This window comes from Macaca mulatta, chromosome 7 (genome assembly GCF_049350105.2).
Source record: "Macaca mulatta isolate MMU2019108-1 chromosome 7, T2T-MMU8v2.0, whole genome shotgun sequence".
Lineage (NCBI taxonomy): Eukaryota > Metazoa > Chordata > Mammalia > Primates > Cercopithecidae > Macaca > Macaca mulatta.
In genome coordinates, this window is record NC_133412.1 from 143938005 (window position 1) to 143958267 (window position 20263).

Consider the following 20263-nt stretch of genomic DNA (forward strand, 5'->3'; position numbering starts at 1 on the left):
TAACTCCCAAGCCAGTGTTTCTTCCATTAGACCACAGTGGTTCCCAAAACCAATCTTAAGGGTAAAATGCTTTCTTCTCAGATCAAAACCTTCAAGTTTCCTACAGAGAGCAAAAACTTTAGGGAAGTTAGGAAGGAAAGGGACATGCAATCCACAGCTTTTCATATGTCTAGTTTGTATGTCTCACTTTTACAGTATAGTGGACCACACAGGGGACATGTCTGCCTGTTACTCTGCTGGTGAGTGGGATATATGAGGCACAATTAAAGTTGCCTAAGTGACCCTGAGCCCCATCTGGAAAAGCCCTATGTTGTTTCAAAAAAGTGAGCAGGAAGCAAGTGTAAATCAAAGCAGCAGCAAAGCTCTGAGATACCAGGATGCCCCTTGCTTAGCTCCAAGGACAGAGTAGCGGGCGACTAACTGTGTCCCGCTTCTAGCAGGAAAGCTGTCCTTGGATTATTGTGAATCCCCAGGATGGTTCATGTGACCAGAGCATCTTTTCTCAGCAAGGCCATCTGTCATGCCCTGAGCAACAGAGGGGGAAGGGGAGCACTTGTGGGCTCCTGTCAACTGTTTTCTCCACTAAACCACTCAGCAAAGATTCCGTTTCAGGAGATTCAGCCCCAGCCAGAACAAGCCCCGAAATGAGGAACCTGAGCACACTGTAGCCTGACACACAGAGGCAGACAAAGTGTGTAGTCACTAGCATTCCCAAACACACAGACATTCATGCTTTAAAGTCCTGGGCGGGACCTCAGAGGCCACTTGTCCAAACCTCTCATTTTCCAGATGAAGAATCTGAGGTCCAGAGAGATCACAGATACGCCCAAGGCCACCCGGCCGGTCAGTGTCAAGGACAGCCCTGGGGCCCATGTTCCTTCCACTGCACCAGAACACCTCTTACACAGATGCCCACTTTAAGTTCTCTGTAATGATACTGATTCATAACCTTCACTGACTCTTACAATAATAAGAGCCCTGACCTTTTCCCTCCAAAATGAATGTATCCACATTTTGCATAGATTCCAGGTGGCTCCCTGGCCCTATGTTAATCTTTATGTTACAAGAGGAACAAAGTGCGGTTCTAAAGGAGGCTGTCAGGGGTCTTGAAGGAGACTCCACAGTAAGGACCTGGACTCCTTGGACATGGGACGGAAGCTCATTTTTCTCCTGACTCAACCAGACCACTGACATCACTGCTTTGTGTGCCATCCATCAGTGACCCTGAGCTACCTCATTGAAACGAGGTGAAGAACCAGGTTAAGGAACGGAAAACTTTCCAAGAGATGCGGAGGAAAGCAGAGATAGGCAGGCTCTTCTCTCATCTCCTTAGAGATCCTGAAGGACAAATCTTGAACCTGAGCAATGACGGTGCCACAGGCCACCTGCAAACTGTGGTCAATACCTAGCTCTTACCAGGTTTGCTTGGGAAGGGATGTGGGGAAGGGAAGACACAATAAAATTTATTATTTACTATCAAGGCAACAGTGGCTCGAATCAGAGGAAACAGATCAAAGACGAAGAGACTAAATATTCATCTGGAAATCAGAACCCACAGGCCTTTCAAAGCCTTTCTTGCCCTGAACTCAACCCCTCACCAAGGCTGTTTTCTGCAACTAAAAGCTCATAGTCCAGAAACTCCAACTTAAGACCCTTCATACAGCACAAGCTTCTGCTCCAAATCCAGCACAGCATTATGAGAGCTTAAAAGTTGCCGGGCATGGTGGCTCACACCTGTAATCTCAGCACCTTGGGAGGCCGAGGTGAGTGGATCACAAGGTCAAAAGATCGAGACCATTCTGGCCAACATGGTGAAACCCCATCTCTACTAAAAATACAGAAATTAGCCGGGCGTGGTGGCACGTGCCTGTAATCTCAGCTACTCAGGAGGCTGAGGCAGGAGAATTGCTTGAACCCGGGAGGCGGAGGTTGCAGTGAGCCAGGATTATGCAACTGCACTCCAGCCTGGCAACAGAGTGAGACTGTGTCTCACAAAAAAAAAAAAAAAAAAAAACAAAACAGTTGCCAGGTGTCCTGAGCTACTTCCTGCCCCACTGAGTAAGCTGCAGAGAACCTCCATGGTGATGAAATAGGAAGAGGCAGGCAGGACTCTAGAGCAACCACTGGGAAATGAAGGCATGTGGCCCACAAAGGGATCCACTCCCCTTAAGAATCCTTCTCCACCAACCACAGGAAAGGACGGAGGCAAGAGAATCCAAGCGTGCAATTTGCCTCCCAGGAGGCCACACTGTACAGGGCACTGGGCCTGCTGGCCTCCCTGCCTGGTACCTCCATGCCCCACCTTCCCTTTCCACTTTGTCTCCACTCTTCACTCTCTCAGATCACATCGAAAACAAAACTTCCTCAGAGAATTCTCCAGCACTCCTCTTGAGGCATGTCCCATTATCCGCCATGCTCATGGTACTCACCACAGTCTTGACTTTACATGTTGTGCAACTTTATTTTGATCAAGGTCCTTCTCCCTACCTCCACAGTGAGCTCCTGGAGGGGAGGGCCCGTGAATGTTTTTGTTTGCTGCTGAATTCTTAACACCAGGCACTTAGACTGGCCCATAAAAGAAAACCAACTTTGCGCAGGAGATGGCCACAAAGGCACAGGACAAAAGGGAAAGGCAAGGTTCCCAAACCACGTTCAAGAAGCCGAGATGCAACCAGACTTGCAAGTCAGATCTCTGGCCTCACTGGTTTCTTCTGCTGAGTCCTGCTCACCCGGCTGGTTATTTGCTTCATTTCAGCTTTATTCACTTACGTATTTATTTTGGCTCGCAGAACATGTCTCTGTATTCATGGGAAATGCTACCCATCAACTGAACAGGATGCTCTGAGACATGCCAGGTGGCTGCTAGCTAACCTCTGGCATAGCCTCCTGCAACCAAAAGATAACTTCAATTCTTTGAGTGCTTGTACACTTTTGCCTGGATATACTTTTGCCTGGGAAAATCCTCAAAACACATCCATCATCCTCCAACTCCCTGTTAAGAAACACGTAGCAAAAACCACCAAAGGACCTGACTAAGGGAAAAAACAGGGAGAGAAATTCAGAAGTACCTGAGCCAGGTAATGCCAGAAGTATTTCATTTGGAGAGGCCTCCATGAAGCATACAAAAAGTCACTTACTTACCTACCTCTCAAAAAGGACCAAGACTTGGGTTTTCCAGCTGATACTTCACTGCTTTCCAGGTCCACTCTGGGAATGCTTTATTGCCTATTTCATTCTCCTGTAGGAAAAAACTGCTTTTACGGCCACTCCTCATCCTTTTTAGAGGCAAGTCTAATGCCACATCATCCCTGGCCAGGGTGCCTAAGCCTTAGCTGCTTCCTCCATCAGGCAGAATGGGCTCTTCCACGCGTGCAGGACAAGGACACTAGAGACTGGGATCCAGCGGGTCACAGGGTGCCACACATCTGGCAGCCAGCAAACTCACCAGCCATGAGAAATCCTACACAGGAAAAGCAGCCAGGAGCTTTGGCCAGTGTGTGGTCCAGGTATACTCCAGGGCTTAGAATGTTAGAGCCTGCTGAGCTGAGGCCAAGGGGAAGACAAAAGCTCTGTCATCCTCACACTGGTGAAAGTATGTCTTCAGCTTCCTGACCTTGTGAACTCCAAGAAAGGCTGGAGATGAGAACAAGGTCAAGTGAACAGAACTGGGAGGGGGAGATGCTACATGGACCTCCAGTTACAAGAGGAGCAGCCAATCCAACAACTCAACAAAATTGGAACGGGCACTATGAGGAGCATGACAGGCAGTCCCCAAGTTGGGAACAAAGGGAGTACTGAGGCTGGACAGAACAGACTGGGAGTGGACCCGACAGCACCGGGCAGTGGTCTGCTCCAGCAGCTCCTAGCAGCCGGCAACTGGCTACAGTGGAGACATGGGCCGGTGAGTTAGCCGGGGCTGGTGATCAGGAAAAGTGTGAAGAGGGGAGGAGGCAGAGGCGTTTGGGATGAATAACGAATGCACTGTCACACCACCACACTCCAGCATCCAAAACAGGTGGTTGGGCTCAGACAATTAGGATGGATCAAGGGCCAGGGGATTCTAATGAGGATGAAAAGCAAATTCCATGTGGCCGGGGCTGGTGGCTCACACCTGTAATCCCAACATTTTGAGAGACCAAGGCAGGTGGATTGCTTGAGCCCAGGAGTTCAAGACCAGGCTGGGCAACATGGCGAGACCATCTCTACTAAATAAAAAATAAAATAAATAAATAAATAATTCCACACAAGTGAGGTCTGAACGACATCCACAGATAAGAGAAAGGGAATGTTTACACTTTGGGATCCCATAAGTAAACCAGTTCATGTGATATTTTATTCATTCATTCATTCATTCATTCATTCCTTTTATCTGTACATTTATTGAGGACCCTACTATGCACCTGGAACTATGATGGGAGCTAAAGACACAAAACCTATTTGGAGATGTAAGGGATGCTCCTGAAATCTTAGCCAACAAAAAGAGGCCAGGTTGTATAACTCGGCAGGTTGGCCTGCAGGCCAGCACGGTGTTTTGTTTTGTTATGGCCTGTGAATGCCTACCAGCGCTTTAGACTGACTCACCCTGGCTGGGTGGCAGTTGAACTCCCAGCCATTAGACCAGGGGTTCTAGTCTTTTGTCATGAATTCTTCTACGAATTACCAGGTAATACACATTTATCAAATGATGACTTAGCACTGACTATAGCAAGTATATGTGATGGGCTACCAGAAGCAGTCAGGTTTGAGCTGAGCACAGAAAACTACAGAGACGTTGGATAGGCAGAGAGACGAGGCGAGGGCACCCCTGCCAGCAAGGGCGAAAGGGGAGACCAGCTTGGCTAAAGAAGAAAGTGCCTCTAGAAGAAGAAAAGGCAGCAAAGATCTCATAAGCATTTAAGCTGACATCTGAAAAGAGGAAGGCAGGTGTGCCTAGTCCCAACCCAAATACAGTTCACCACTAACCTCTGCTCTTTCAGCTATAAAGTTAAGAATGAGTTGGTTGAAACTCAAAAAAGGTACAGGCAGGGGATAAATCAAACATTAATGCAATGTGGATGCTGTGGCCTTGTGAGCAGAATGACATTATTCTCAATTATATGAAACTAAAGCACTAGGCCACACAGAACAACAATGAAATACCCCAGCTGTCCAACAGGAGTGTGCAGGCAATAGTGTAGTGATTAGGGCCACAGGCTGACAATACACTCACAGGGGGAAGAGAAACGCATGCTACAAGCAATATTTTTGTTAGGATATTATCTAGGGGTAAAAATAAACACGCAAAAATGCACAAAAAAACTGGAAAAACACACAGTGTTTCTACCTGTTTTTCTGTTTTCTTTTTCTTTTCTTTTTTTCTGAGATGTCTCACTCTGTCACCCAGGCTGGAGTGCAGTGGCGTGATCTCGGCTCACTGCAGCTTCTGCCTCCTGGGCTCAAACGATTCTCCTGTTTCAGCCTCCCCAGTAGCTGGGACTACAGGCATGTGCCACCAGGCCTGGCTAATTTTTTATATTTTTAGTAGAGATGGGGTTTCACTGTGTTAGCCAGGATCTCCTGACCTCATGATCCACCTGTCTCGGCCTCCCAAAGTGCTGGGATTACAAGAGTGAGCCACTGTGACCGGCCTCTTCCTCTTCTTTTTTTTTTGAAATGGGGTCTCGCTCTGTTGCCCAGGCTGGAGTGCAGTGGCTTGATCTTGGCTCCCACAACCTCCATGTCCTGGGTTCAAGCGATTCTCCTGCCTAGCTTCCCGAGTAGCTGGGACTATAGGCGCATGCCACCATGTTCAGCTAATTTTTTTGTTTTTAGTAGAGATGGGGTTTCACGATGTTGGCCAGGCTGGTCTCGAACTCCTGACCTCGTGATCCACCCACCTCAGCCTCCCAAAATGCTGGGATTACAGGCGTGAGCCACCACACCCGGCCTCTCTTTTTCTTTTATTTATTTATTTATTTTGAGACAGAGTCACTCAGTTGCCGAGGTTGGAGTGCAATATTACAATCACTGCTCACTGCAGCCTCAACTTTCCGGGCTTAAGCGATCCTCCCACCTCAGCCTCCCAAGTAGTTGGGTCCACAGGCATGCACCACCACACCCACCTAGATTTTATTGTATTTTTTGCAGAGATGGGATTTCACTATGTTGCCTAGGCTGGTCTCAAACTCCTAGGCTCAAGAGATCCGCCCACCTCGGCCTCCCAAAGTGCTGGGATTACAGGCTTAAGCCACTGTGCCCAGCCCTTTTCTATATTTTCTAAGAGAAGGAAAGAAATTATTTAATATGAATAGAAAAATAATGAGACTACCTTCAACGTTTTTAGTTTGCAAAGCTTTTTCATATTACTTGAATATTCATATTTTTACTTATTTAACTTTTTTCTTTTTTTCTTTTTTTTTTTTTGAGACAGAGTCTGGCTCTGTCACCCAGACTGGAGTGCAGTGGTGCAATCTCGGCTCACTGCAACCTCCGCCTCCTGGGTTCAAGTGATTCTGCCTCAGTCTCCCAATAGCTGGGATTACAGATGCCCACCACCACACCCGGCTAATTTTTGTATTTTAGTAGAGATGGGTTTCACCATGTTGGCCAGTCTGGTCTTGAACTCCTGACCTCGGGTGATCCTCCTCCCTCAACCTCCCAAAGTGCTGGGATTACAGGCATGAGCCACCACGCCTGGCCATTTTAACTTTAACTTTTAATGGCCACTATTAAACTGCTCTTCCACCAAATGCCATTATGCCAAGCCATTTACTATACAAAATCCTGAAGTCCATCTATCTGCCCCCAAAAGGACAACCTTTCAATTTAAGACCATCTTTCAACAAGTGTTTGCTAACAATCACATAACTGTTTTTCCCCAGTCTGATGGAGCAGAGACACATAAATCCATTTTTATAGCCAGAGGCTTTTTACAAGTAGTTTTAGGGTGTGATGCTTAAGTTAATGATGTAATGTGGTAAAGTAGTACAAACCAGTAGTTAAGCCAGGGGTCTGAGCCACACGTCCCAGGGCCTGGCTAAACTTGTTTGGCTGTGTGATGCTAGCCATCTGAGGTAATAGTTCATACCAATACGTGTCCTGCATTAAGATTCCATGGTAAGACTGCTAGCTGCCAATTCCTCAGTGGCAATGCTCTTCCTTGGTAACGGACCCTGATTCTCAGCTGGGCTCACTGACACCCAGCATAAAAGCCTCCATCTCCCTGGTCTCCTCTGCAGTTAGCGATGGCCAGGCGACCACAGTCAGGCCAATTAACGCAAGCACATACGGCACGCTGGACTTCTGGGAAATTAATAGGAGCCAACTCAGCCACATGGGGCACCTTTTCTGTACTTCTGCTTCCTCTCCTCCTTCAGGCCTCATAACTGGACCTCATAACTGGCACTCCAGCAGCCATCTGGACTACAGGGTGACAATGAGGATGGAAGCCAAGTACTGGGATGAGGGAGTAAAAAATAGGAGCCTGGGTCCCAGACGACAATACGGAGCTGCCCTAAAATCCTCCAGACTTCTTTTCAAAGACAAGTAAATGTAGACCTTGTTCAGCCACTGTTATTCTGTTTGGCTTTTCAGGTTACGTACGGTCAATCTAAACTCAATGCAGATTCTTTATCAACATAGGATACTATATGCCATACATGTTTCACTGCCAAAAAATGGCAAATGACTTTTTAAAGCAGATGACCAGGATAATAAAACATTTTAATAAGTCACTTTTTACTGAACCTTTCTAACAGCTAGGCGTTTGTCATCAACTGCTTTCTCTTTCCCACAAAGACAGCTCCCGTGTATACATACTCTTTTCTCTAATGGTCAAAGACAACTAACACATATAATTCCTAGTATTTCGCCCTCCCATGACAATGACCAAAATCCAATTCTCCAGAACCCTTAACAAAGCAAGGAAAACAAGCCAGTGTTCCCAAGTCTACGAAATACAAAGAAGTTATGGCTCCCGAGCTGGAGGCAATGGGCAAAGAAGTGGCATAGCACTTCTAAGATAATTTTCAGCCTGGGCCACAGAGGAAGACTCCTGTCTCTATTTAAAAAATAATAAAAAAAAAAAAAAAAAAAAAAAAGGCTGGGCACAGTGGCTCACGCCTGTAATCCCAGAATTTTGGGAGACTGAGGCAGGCGGATCACCTGAGGTCAGGAGTTCCAGACCAGCCTGACCAACATGGCAAAACCCTGTCTCTACTAAAAATACAAAAATTAGCTGGTTGGGGTGGCGGGCGCCTGTAATCCCAGCTACTCAGGAGGCTGAGGCAGGGGAATTACTTGAACCCGGGAGGCGGAGGTTGCAGCAAAGCCGAGATCGCACCACTGCACTCCAGCCTGGGCGACAGAGTGAGACCCCTGTCTCTAAAATAAATAAATAAATAAAATAAAAATAAAATACAATCATTTTTAAGTCATGCACACATTGCAATGGAATAAGAACGGTGGTATCATCAAGGCTCATATTAGATGTACACAATCCTTGGCAAACATCCACCCACAGACAAATGTCAAAGTGCTACCCCAACACACATGTAAGATTTACAACTGACATCAACATCAGCACCAACCATGCAGTCCAGTGGACCAGAAACATTACTGGGCATCAACTATATTGAGAAGGTCCTTTAAAATACTGCCAAATGTTTAAGTATTATACAACTCCTGCAATCCTGATGGCTCCCCCGTGGCAATCCTAAAACCCACGTAAGGAAAAAGAAAGGACCAGAGTTTTGTCTCCTGAATAACAGAATGACACTCAGGTCTCTTGCCCTCTCCTACAAACAGCAGAACCTTAACAGGGTAACTTTTCCTGCATAAGAGCCTCCATTCCTAAATACAAATCTCTTAAGAGGCAAAAACGTGTACGCAGAGCTTAAAATTACACTCAAATTCAAAATTTCATCAAGTAAACTATTAACTTTTACAACTTTGTTATCCTAGCCCAACTTTCTAAATGGGCGCAATTATGTAACATTACAGTACTTTGCCTAGTTCTCTCAACATGATAAAAATATTAGAAAAAGTAAAATAAACAAAATTCAGCTTCTCCATCACATTTTCACATTTTCCAGCAATACATCTGCTTTTTACCCCATCACTTAAAGCAATCTCTAGGTAGAAATTACTTTGAAAAGAGGTCATCAAAAGTTTTAATTTATTTAAAGAAGAGAATTTGAGTCAGGGGGCGGGGGGAGATGAAAATCATCATATGATAAAGAGACAGGAAAATGGCAAAGGGAAAAAGAGAAATCTGATTTTTATGTAACTTAAATACTTCACATGCATCATATCTAAACACATATCTAATGTTCCATATCCTTACAAGAAGGAATTTTTCTATTATTAAGGGGGGAAAGAATACAGGTAGAAAAGATAAATGTATATTTGCATATATATAAACCAGATACGCTTTAAAAATGTCGGGAAGGATATGCCAAATGTAATAGTTCTTCTCTCAGAAGGGAAACATTATAGGTTAACTTCCTCTTCTTTTTAGCTGCACTTTCTAATTTTCTACAACAGACACTTACTACTTACATAATTTTTCTTTAAGAGCTGAGGTCTCACTATGTTGCCCAGGCTGGTCTCAAATTCCTGGGCTCAAGCAATCCTCTTGCCTCAGCTTCCCAAAGTGCTGGGATTACAGATGTGAGCCACTGCGCCCCGCCACTACTTACATAATTTCAAAATGTAGTGTTTTTTTGTTTTTGTTTTTGTTTTGTTTTGTTTTTTTGAGACAGTCTCACTCTGTCATCCAGGCTGGAGTGCAGTGGTGCAATCTTGGCTCACTGCAGGCTCCGCCTCCTGGGTTCACGTCATTCTCCTGCCTCAGCCTCCCAAGTAGCTAGGACTACAGGTGCCCACCACCACGCCTGGCTAATTTTTTGTATTTTTAGTGGAGATGGGGTTTCACCATGTTAGCCAGGATGGTCTCGATCTCCTGACCTCGTGATCTGCCCGCCTCGGCCTCCCAAAGTGCCGGGATTACAGGCGTGAGCCACCGCGCCCGGCCTTAAAATGTAGTTTTTAAAGTACACAGATTCACAACAGCATCAACAGAAAAATAAACCACATCTGGAACAGCCTGGAACAAAACAAAGTCTGAAGGATTTCTAGGCTCAAAGCTGAAGGATACAGAGAGAGTGAAGTCCCTGTGGGCCCATGCTACCCCCAAAGTCCTTCCACTCAAATGCCCTCCTCTTTGGGACAGGATGCTCCAAGTGATTTTAAGTACATACCATTATGCAATTGTGTCCTCTTTGCCACCCAGTTTAGGCGAGAGAGAGCACAAACTACCACAGAAAAGCAGTGTATTCCTAACCCTGCTGAGTCAGCCAACGTGAAGGACTGGAGCTTCTACCAACTCACCATTTAATATTTAACACTTGCTTTAAATCCAGTTTATGGATTCTGGATGTTTAATAAACAGTTGCTTCTCAGTTCCCTGCTATTAAATACTAGGTTATCATGGCATTTAATTAATACCACCCTTGGGCCACCAGGAGGTCGGTAATAGTACCAGCAAGTCATGCTCTCCAGATGGACATCGCCACCTGAATCAGCTCAGTTTAAACAATAGGATTCTCTTCTTATAGTCCCTTCTGGGATGGGTACCTCAAGTTGAGGTGTTTAGGTAAACATTCAAACAGATAATAAAGGCTTGCTCTACCTCTTGTTCCACAAAAAGGAAAACCCCTTTAGTGATAATATTCACACTTCCCACAAGTTTTGTGCACAGCATTGTCAGAATTACACATTCTGATATGTGGAAAAATAGTAGGCAAGGCCACTCTTGACTGCTAAAAAAAAAAAAGCTCAAAATTATCCCAAACTCCTCAGGCGCCTCTTTCCTCTCTTTCTAAACCAATCTTTCTCGGCACTCATCTCACCTCCTACATCTCCATTCAAGGATGGAATGTGTTTAAGCAAGGAGTTTCACTGTCCTCTAAGGTTCCATTAGGAGGTCACTCCTACTGACATCATGGAGTGCATCTGCAACTGCTCTGAGCCCCTCCAGCCCCATCTCTTCATACTCACTGTTGCTGGACTTAAGGTCGCGGTGGATGATGGGGACAATTGCCTCATCATGTAAGTAGTTCATCCCTCTGGCAATCTGCACAGCCCAGTTCACCAGGATGTCTGGGGGAATCCTTTTCCCAGATAACACTCTATTCAAAGGTCCTCCACGAGCAAACTCCATGACCAAGCAGAGGTTGGGCTCCTTCAGACATACCCCTCTTAGGGCAATGATGTTGGGGTGCTTCAGCATGGTGAAGAGTTTGGCCTCTTGGCGAACATTCTCTATAGTCTGGCTGATGTCCTCATCGGGGTCATGGCGAGCTGCTTTCACAGCAACCTCATCCCCTATCCAGAAAGCACGATAGACCTTGCCAAAGCCCCCGATGCCAATAATCTCTTCCAAGGTTAGCTCCGCAAAATCAATTTCTAACACTGAGAAAGGGAAGAAAAAAAGAAGCAAGTCAAAAACATCTTGAAAACATCGTATTTAACCTTTCATTTACCTGGATGGGTAAACACGGCAAGTTGTCTGTTTACTGGGCCTTTCTGTCACCCCATTATAAAGCAAATTCCATAAGGGCAGGAGCTGCAATTAATCTATTTTCCTTTGCATTTTCCTTAGTGACAGTCAGCACACGGTAGGCATTCTATAAATATTCATGAAAAAAATCCCACCTGGAAAATCATGCAGAATCCTGTACCAAAATCAACTATTGTAACTAAAGGGAATATGGGGGAGGTCCTTTTTTCCGTTCTTTCTTCCTTTAAAATACATTTAAATATAGAGATGGGGTTTTGCCATGTTGCCCAGGCTGGTCTCGAATGCAATCCTCCCGCCTCGGCCTCCCAAATTGCTGGGATTACAGGCATGAACCACTGCACCTGGCCGAGATCCTTTCTTTGAGACTTACTCAGCTTTACTGTGTGCTCAGTGGTGAGAAGCACCCAAATCAGTGCCAAGGCAGACACCCAACAACCAAACCATAGAATGAGAAGAGCTCCTGCAGAAGTATGATTAGAGGCTTAGGAAAATCACTAGCTTCCACAGCAGCACACAGCACTAAGGTGAGTGGGGAAAGGATTCTCAGGGAAGGCAACATTTGAAATGGGCCCTAAAGAGTGAGTGGGAGAGATCTCAGGCAATGAAGGAAATCAGGGTAGGGAAGGACAATCAGGCAGAGGGAAGGACAGGAGCCAAGAACATGGAGTAGGAAGTATACGGTATATTAGGATCTCCAGGGAGTCTGCTGTGCCTGGGTCATGTGCATCAGGACTGGAGACAAGGCTCAAAGCCTTGTTGAGGGTAACCAGGCCAGGAAATGTCTTTAAAGCCATTCTGAGGGGCTTGAACTTCACATTGTAAACAAGAGGAGTCATGTATCTTTCAGAAAAGGAATGTTGTTAGACCTGTAATTTAGAAAGGAAACCAACTCTGGCAGCCGCTGGAAACTAACCTGGAAGACAGAGACCCAACAGCAAAAGGACCCTCTAAGGAGGCCTTGCAGCTCTGAGGTCTAACCTCAGCAGCAGGGAATATGGGGAGTACGCAGTCAATTCGAGAGACTTTCAGAACTTGGGTTCTACCTGGACCTGGTGACTGAAACATGGGAAAGGAGCCTCATAAGAGATATCTTATTCCAGCAGTCATCTGTGCCTCAGTTCAAGCCCTGATGGTCCCAGTATCCCACCCAGTATCCCAACCAATCATTCTCCTTCCCAAATCCAGAGTTTGAACCTAAGGTACTTGATTATATATTTCATTGTGTGTGGAAAGGCTTTCATGGGTAGATAATAATAGCTGCCAGTGATTATAAATCGAGCTACATATGGTGCTAAGTGCTATATGAGCAAAGTATGTTTTGTTTCTTGCATGAAACCCTGTTCTGTATCTTCTCTTTTCTTTTGTCTTTACCTGGCTGATTCATACTCATACCTCAGGTCTTAAATATCAGTTTCATAGTGGAATTTCTCCATCCCCAAGACCAAATGAAGTCAGGCCCCTATCAAACACTTCCATGGCAGTTTCCATTCCACAAGAGGCATCAAAGTTATAATTACTTAATTACTTGTTCAATGCCCATTGTCCAGGCCAGATTATGAGACCCACGAGGGCAGAGATTCTGCCTGCTCTATTCACCACTGCACTTACCATGCCAAACATTTTGTAGGTGACCAACAGATCCTTGAAATAAAATGGAAAAAAAAAATCTACTTGATATGGTTTGGATATTTGCCCCCTCTGATTTTCATGTCGAAATGGAATCCCCAGTGCTGGTGGTGGGGCCTGGTGGGAATATTTGGGTCATGAGGGCTGATCCCCCATGAATGGCTTGGCATAGTAATGAGTGAGTTTTTGCTCGAATTCACACAAGATCTGGTTGTTTAAAAGAGTGTGGCACCTCCCCGGTTTTTCTCTCTTACTCCTGGCTCCCACCATGTGACATGCCTGCTCCCACTTCACCTTCCACCATGAAAAAAAGCTCCCTGAGGCCTCACCAGAGCCAAGCAGATGCTGGTGCCATGCTTCCCATACAGGTTGCAGAACCGTGAGCCAATAAAACTTTTTTTCTGTATAAATTACCCAGCCTCAGGTATTCCTTCAAAGCAATGCAAGAATGGACTAACACACTATCTCAATAGGAAATAAACCAAATTCAGATCTTAAAAAAAAAAAAAACTAAACTGGAACTGGACCTTCTGAAACAAATACAGAAAATAGTCACCCTTTACTAAAAAAAACCTAAGAAAACAAAGATACATTTCTGAACTTTTGGCAAGACCAAAAGAGGAACTGCCACTGCTGACTACTCCCTTCCTTACTCAGCCAGCCCTGTAACGCCTCCGTTCTCCACTCAGATGCTGGTGGTGCTAAAAAATCTGTTCTTGCTTAATTATAGCACCTCTATCCCATCTGGAGCTAATATTCATTTGTATTTTGTAATGCAACTGGCAGTCTGCACAAAGGAAACTCTTAGGTGGATAAGTTAGGTGGATAGTCTTTAGATATACAAAAAGTATGGCCCATCCTGACCCCAAAATTCCAACTGTTTAAAGAGGTTATCACCTTATCCAGCAGTCTTCCTGAAGAATGAATGTCATGGAAGAATATTGTAGACTAGCAATCGGTATCCATTCCAAAATCCTTCTAGCATAAATTTCAATACTACAGAGGCTAGGAAGCTAAAAACTACATTTCCCAGACTCCTTTACAGCTAAAGTTCTGAATGCAAATTAAGTTCTGCCAATTAGATGCACAAGATTTGAAAGACAGAAGTGAGATGAAGACCATCTTGCTGCGGGGATTTTTTGCAACAGCATGTTGGTGTCCAATCACTAAGTCTGTAGATGTGGAGAGGAATGTTTCGTAGCCAAGTTGTTGCCAAATCTCTGGGCTGCAGACACAACAGGGTGTTTTTGAAGCCAACAGCTTCAATGGCAGCTCCTGATTCTGTATGTTCCCAATTAGAGAGGTAGCAGCTGACCTGGTGGGCCAGTTCTGCTATGTTCTGGGAGTTGTTCACACAGGTCCAGCTGAGAGCCTCTTCTCTCAGCCCTTCCAACAATTCTGCAAGCACCGAATTTCCTGTGCTAAATCTCTTTCTTGCTTAAAATAGCTTGAGCATTTCTGAGCCCCAAAATGAATCCTGACTGATTACTAATTTGTGCCTGATGTCATCTCTATGAATGAGGAAAATATGCCTATGTTATAAAGAAAGATTAGAAACCCTCTTGAAGAAATACATGTTAGTCTTCCTGGTCATGAAGGGAAGGAACATTCAAGTTTTTCTAGCAGCTTTTACACATATGAAAAGACGTGCGATTATTTAACAAATTTGTATCTGTTTTCTTATTTCCTCAACTGAGTATCTGAATTCTCCTTAAGGAATTTTAACTATTGTACTTTCTCTTGTACCCTCCCTTCTTTCCTCCAGTCTTAAGCACAGTTGTAAACACACAGTAGGTGTTAAATATTTATTTAAACGCAGGAGGGATTGAAAAAATAAATGCAAGGAGGTTTAAAAGATATGATTCAGTACTAGGGTGCTGAAAGGACAGCTCCTCTAAAAACCTCTGCAGGGAAGGGAAAGCAATAACCTCTCTTTGGGTAGAACATAAAAATCCCAGGTTCTTGTTATTTAGTTAAAAAAAATTATGACCTGACTCCAAGAAAAGTACAGAACACAGCTTTCAAACTGATAAAAGACAGAACCCAGGAAGAACGAGGGGAGGAAGGACCATCTTTTTCCTTCCCTGCTCAGTCCCGTTGGATAGGAACGAAGGAACTAGACCTCCAGGTGCAGCAGAGTATGTGGGGCTCTCCTTCCCTTCCCTGCTCCAGTCAAGACCTGGTTTTAAGTAAGAATCAGGTCAAGCTGCATTCAGTACATTTTTCAGTTTCTGTAGAAGGATATTTCCAAGAATATCAGGAATAAATCCTTAGTTCTTCCATTTTTAAAGTCAAGATGTTATTCCCTCTCAATCATATGCTTGGAAACTGAATGTTTAGGCACATTTTGGTGGGTTTTGAGTAAGTGAATGGTATATACTTCACTCACTTAAAAATCTTAGGTACATCTGAAAGTATGTCCTTCTATTTCTAGTGGATGTAGATAATAAAAAGTATAAACTAATAACCTTAATGTATGCCCTGTTTGAAAACGGAAACAACTCTCTTGTAAGAGAAACTTTCATATTTCTCTTGGGAGGACTGCACCTCCCAAGATAGTGAGTTTGGAACTGTACACTTTTCATCTTTCACTAAAATAAAGAAGATGGGTGAGCTCCTGGGTTATTTATATTTGTCATCCATAGGCAGCTAAACGCTAACAAGTACCTACAATGGAGAGGATTAAAGCACTATAAGAATGTAAAATGACTTATACTAACATTTTTATGTGTTTTCTTTGCCATGATATTTAGTAATTTTCCCCTTCTGTTTTGAATAAAGTTTGAGGCCAGATACAGTGGCTTACACCTGTAATCCTAACACTTTGGAAGGCTGAGGTGGGAGGAATGACTGAAGTCAAGAGTTCGAAACTAGCCTGGGCAACAAAGCAAAAGCTCATCTCTATTAAAACGTAAATAAAAATAATTGGCTGGGTATGGTGGCATGCGCCTCTGGTCCCAGCTTCTTTAGGAGGCTGGGGTGGGAGGATCCCTCGAGCCCAGGAGTTCAAGGTTGCAGTGAGCTATGATTTCGCCACTGCACTTCAGCCTGGGCGAGAGAGTGAAACCCTGTCTCTAAAAATTAAAAAAACAAAAAAAGCTTTTAAATAAAGTTTGAAGCTAAATTTTCACTTAAGAAACAATAATATGAAACTAAAACTAAACACTATTGCTTGACTTAACATCTTCTATTCATGGTCCAGAACGCAACGTCACAACACATCCTTAGAGGGGAAGTTCAAAAGGGTAACTCTGGTGATGAGGTGTCAGTGGCTCAATTTCATTCCAAGTCTTTGGAGACAAGGTTTGTCAATTGTCTTCACTTTCCAAGTGACACGAACTGATCTGGTAGAGCACACAGATGAGAGATGCACCTGTCAGTAACAGCCCATGTTCACCCTCTGATGAACCAAGGCACTGCATCTTTACCAAGACACTGCACTGAAGTTTTATATTTACATCGTTAATCTCCCTCATGTAACTTAAAAGCACTTTCTGATCTTATCACTTCTTTATGTCCTGGTACTTAACACAATGTACAGTATCTATCATTCACTAGGTACTCAATGATTAGTTTTTGACTGAAACTAAATTTTCTGAATTATCAAAAATTAATTCCAGTCAAGATCAGAACTTCCAGTGAGGCCAAATAAAAGAATGTGCCAGGTCTTACAAATGCCATATTCTTCGAGTCAATTCTTTCCATTAGAACAAATTACTTCCTACTGTCTCAACATCTGGGTTCCAGATTTAGGAATCTACTCTATCCACAGTAAATTGTATGATAATGAAGATAAGTCCTGGTCACCTAATGAAGAAGTAGCACATTGCTGTCATGCCTGGCTCTGTGGACAGTTTTTCAGCCTAAGTCATACTGACTCTTGACTGCTCCAGCAGCCAGAGCACAAGATATTAAAGAAACTGAGTTTCTGATCATGAACCTCATCTAGCTCTTCTACTCTGACATTAGCTGTCCCTGAAAACAAAATCACAAAACTTCACCCACAGAATCAAAATCTGACTTATGTTTAAAATGACACTATGTTTTCTAACATGCCAGGCTATTCATATTTCTTCCAATATATGCCCAAGTTCATTTTCAACACTTTCAAAACACTATGCCAGGATGCTTAGCCTTAAGCCTACCAAACTAGTCCCAAAAAGATGTAGTATCTGGAAACAATTTAAAGTAATTTGCTACCTCCAAGCATTTTAAAGATTAAAATGAAGAAAAATGAAGTTTTAAACTGAATGAGAGGGAGAGGGGGAACCTAAAGATTTGAACGTCAATTTGATAGTCAAAACACCAACAGAAAAGGAAGAGCAGAAAAACAAGTGAAGAGGCTATGACTTTGATATTACGTGCTAGTTTTTAAAAAACATCTTAAGATAGACCAGACACGGTGGCTCACGCCTGTAATCTAACACTTTGGGAGGCCGAGGCATGCGGATCACTTGAGGTCAGCAGTTCGAGCAGTTCGAGACCAGTTTGGCCGATATGGTGAACCTCATCTCTACTAAAAATGCAAAAATTAGCCAGGCATGGTGCGGGCACCTGTAATCCCAGCTACTCAGGAGACTGAGGCAGGAGAATTGCTTGAACCCGGGAGGCAGAGGTTGCAGTGAGCTGAGATTGCGCCACTGCACTCCAGCCTGGGAGACAGAGACACTCTATCTCAAAAAAAAAAAAAAACCCTCAAGATTAAAGTAACACAATGTGGGGGTAAAAAATAAGTTACAGAGCCAGAAACGTAACTGTCACAAAGGAAATTTTAAAACTAAATATTTAAAGTTGGTCCTTGCTAATGACGTTTTAAAAAATCAACTAAGATGAAAGTATACAAAATAAGGAATAAACAGTAATTAATACATATTAACAATACCTTTTTAACAAATAAGAGATTATGGAAACTCTCAAATACAAAATAGTGTAAACTGCACTAAAGAGATATTTAAGTGTTTTTTCTGAAACAAACTAATATGATTAAGGGATTCTGATGGCAATTTAACTCCCTTGAAAAAACAAAGAAGATTTCATTATAGGGTATGAAATATGGGGCTCCTGGAAAATTGACGGAAACCAGGACACTGGGAGAAAGGCCCTGGGAGGGACCCCTGAGCATGGTCCCCGTGAGATTTGACCAGTTCCAAATATAGGCAAGGATCTAGGGTGAGAAGAAAGAAGAAAATGTATTTCCCAAACAGCCTCACTGTCAAAGGGCTGGGATTCAGCCACTGTACCTTGCAATCCTGATCTCCCATGGGGCAACGACATACTTTTTCCTCTCTAATCATCACTTGTCCCACTCCCACTCCCAACACACACATCCCTCTTAGCACGTTAATCAGTGAGACTCCTAAAGGTACAACTTCTGAGATATAAGGATTAGGATCCAAGAAATCAACCCGACATTTTACAGGCACATGCTTGAGTTCACACATGCTTCCGGGACTTGTGAGCCAGCCCAGCCCTAAGGAGACACCCCCATCTCTTTGAAAGCAAATGCTTTTAAGAGGTGGGGACAGGCGTTAGAAGAGGTGGTGGCAAGGTCCCTGATTTGGGGACTAAGGTTTGGACACTAACCACCAGCTTGCCCTAAATACTTCCAGATTGGGAATGCGGGCGGGGGGGTGGGCGCGGTAAGGGAGGAAGGGAGTGGGAAACGGGCAAATTCTCAGGCTGGGACTTCAGGATAAGGAATTTGGGAGCCACTGCTGAGGTGGCCAAATGAAGGTGAAGAAGCTCAAGCGCCTGAAGTGCGGGCAGGGCCTGCGGCGTCTCGAGCTTATCCAGCGCACCAAGCGAAGCCCGGGCAGCCCAAGCGCGCGCCACCCACACCCAGGTCAATCTTCCTCCCCATCCCCCCGCCTTCATCCTGGCCCTTGCGCAGGGCTCCCCCGTTCCCCGACCGCCCCCCAGGCCTCTATCATTCCCCTTCCCCGCCCGGCTCCCGGGCCCCGCCTTCGCCTTACACTGAATGGGCGGGTAGCAGCTGGGGTCCTCGCCGCCGGGCTGGCAGCGGCTGGAGAAGGCGCTGCGCGGGGTCACGTAGTTGCTGGGGAAGATGCCCACCCGCTGGTTCAGCTGCCCAGTCCACCAGCCCTCGTCGCCGGACACCTGCGAGTCCTTGGACAGCACCTCCACCACGTCGCCCAGCCGCAGAGTCAGCTCGTCCTCGCCCGCCGCCTCGTACTCGAACACGGCCGTCCAGTAGGGCAGCGGCGCGTCGCAGCCCAGCTCCCCGGGGCCCGCCGCCGCCGCCTCCTCCTCCTCCTCCTCCTCCTCCTCGGCCCCGGCCCCGGCTCCATCCTCCCCCGGCGGGGCGGCAGCGGCGGCGCTCGCTAGGCAGCCGAGAAGCGCTCTGGAGGGCTCCATGGAGCGGCCGATCCATAGGGTGCGGGGCCGCCGCTGCCCGCAGGAGCCGCCGCCGCCTATTGTTCATGCGCCTCCGCAGAGCTGGGAGGACCCCCCCCCACGACGGCGGCCGCAGGTAGGGCCCGGGCTGGCGGGGCTGGGAGAGCTGGCTCGCCGGCGCTGTTGCCGCGGTACTAGAAGAGCGCCGAGCGCGAGCGCTCCGCGCAGCCTAGGGGCGCAGCGGGCCAAGTCCCCGCCTGCCCGCTCGCCCCCCGGGGGCGGCCTCGTCACCTCCGCCGCCGGTACCTGCTCGCGCAGCCGGTGCCGCCGCCGCCGCCCGCCGGCCGCAGCTCTCCTCTCCGCGCCGCGCCGCGCCGTGCCCCGCCCCCCGCACCGCCAGCTCGCCGGGACCACCTGACGCAGGCCTGGCCCCGCCCCAGCCCTGCGGACCCAAGGGGGCCCCGCCCCACGCCCGCCCCGCCCCGCGCCCGCCGCCTTCCCATTGGCTGTGGCCGCCCAGTCCCCGGTTCCTCCGCCGTAGTTGGGGTAGCCTAGCTGGCAGCCTCGCAGGTTCCTCTTACCCACTGCGCCGCCGTCGCATCGTGCCCTCCCCCTTTGTGGGCTCTCTGGTTCTCAAACCCAGGTGGACCCACTCCTCCCGCCCACTGGCCCGCCGCAGCTCCCACCATTGGCCCGCGGCACTTGTCCGTTTCCTGGGGAGAG

The 20263-nt window shown here is 46.0% G+C and overlaps 1 protein-coding gene across 5 annotated transcripts in view; it reads right to left on the bottom strand.

Annotated features, from left to right (window-relative positions):
* The window catches only part of MAP3K9 (mitogen-activated protein kinase kinase kinase 9), an 85999-nt gene extending 65818 nt beyond the window's left edge, over positions 1–20181 (bottom strand). For 4 of the 5 annotated variants that reach the window (XM_028851637.2, XM_077941330.1, XM_001083417.4 and 1 more), the window contains exons 1-2: positions 19159–19615; positions 11038–11451 (exon numbers count right to left, since the gene is read on the bottom strand). In XM_028851637.2, the coding sequence (XP_028707470.2) occupies positions 11038–11451; positions 19159–19561 (817 nt within the window). In that variant the 5' untranslated portion in view covers positions 19562–19615. Of the gene's footprint in view, positions 1–11037; positions 11452–19158; positions 19616–20121 lie in introns of those variants that run through there. The other variant, XM_077941331.1, reaches the window with a different exon arrangement.
* Between the last annotated feature and the right edge of the window lie 82 nt (positions 20182–20263).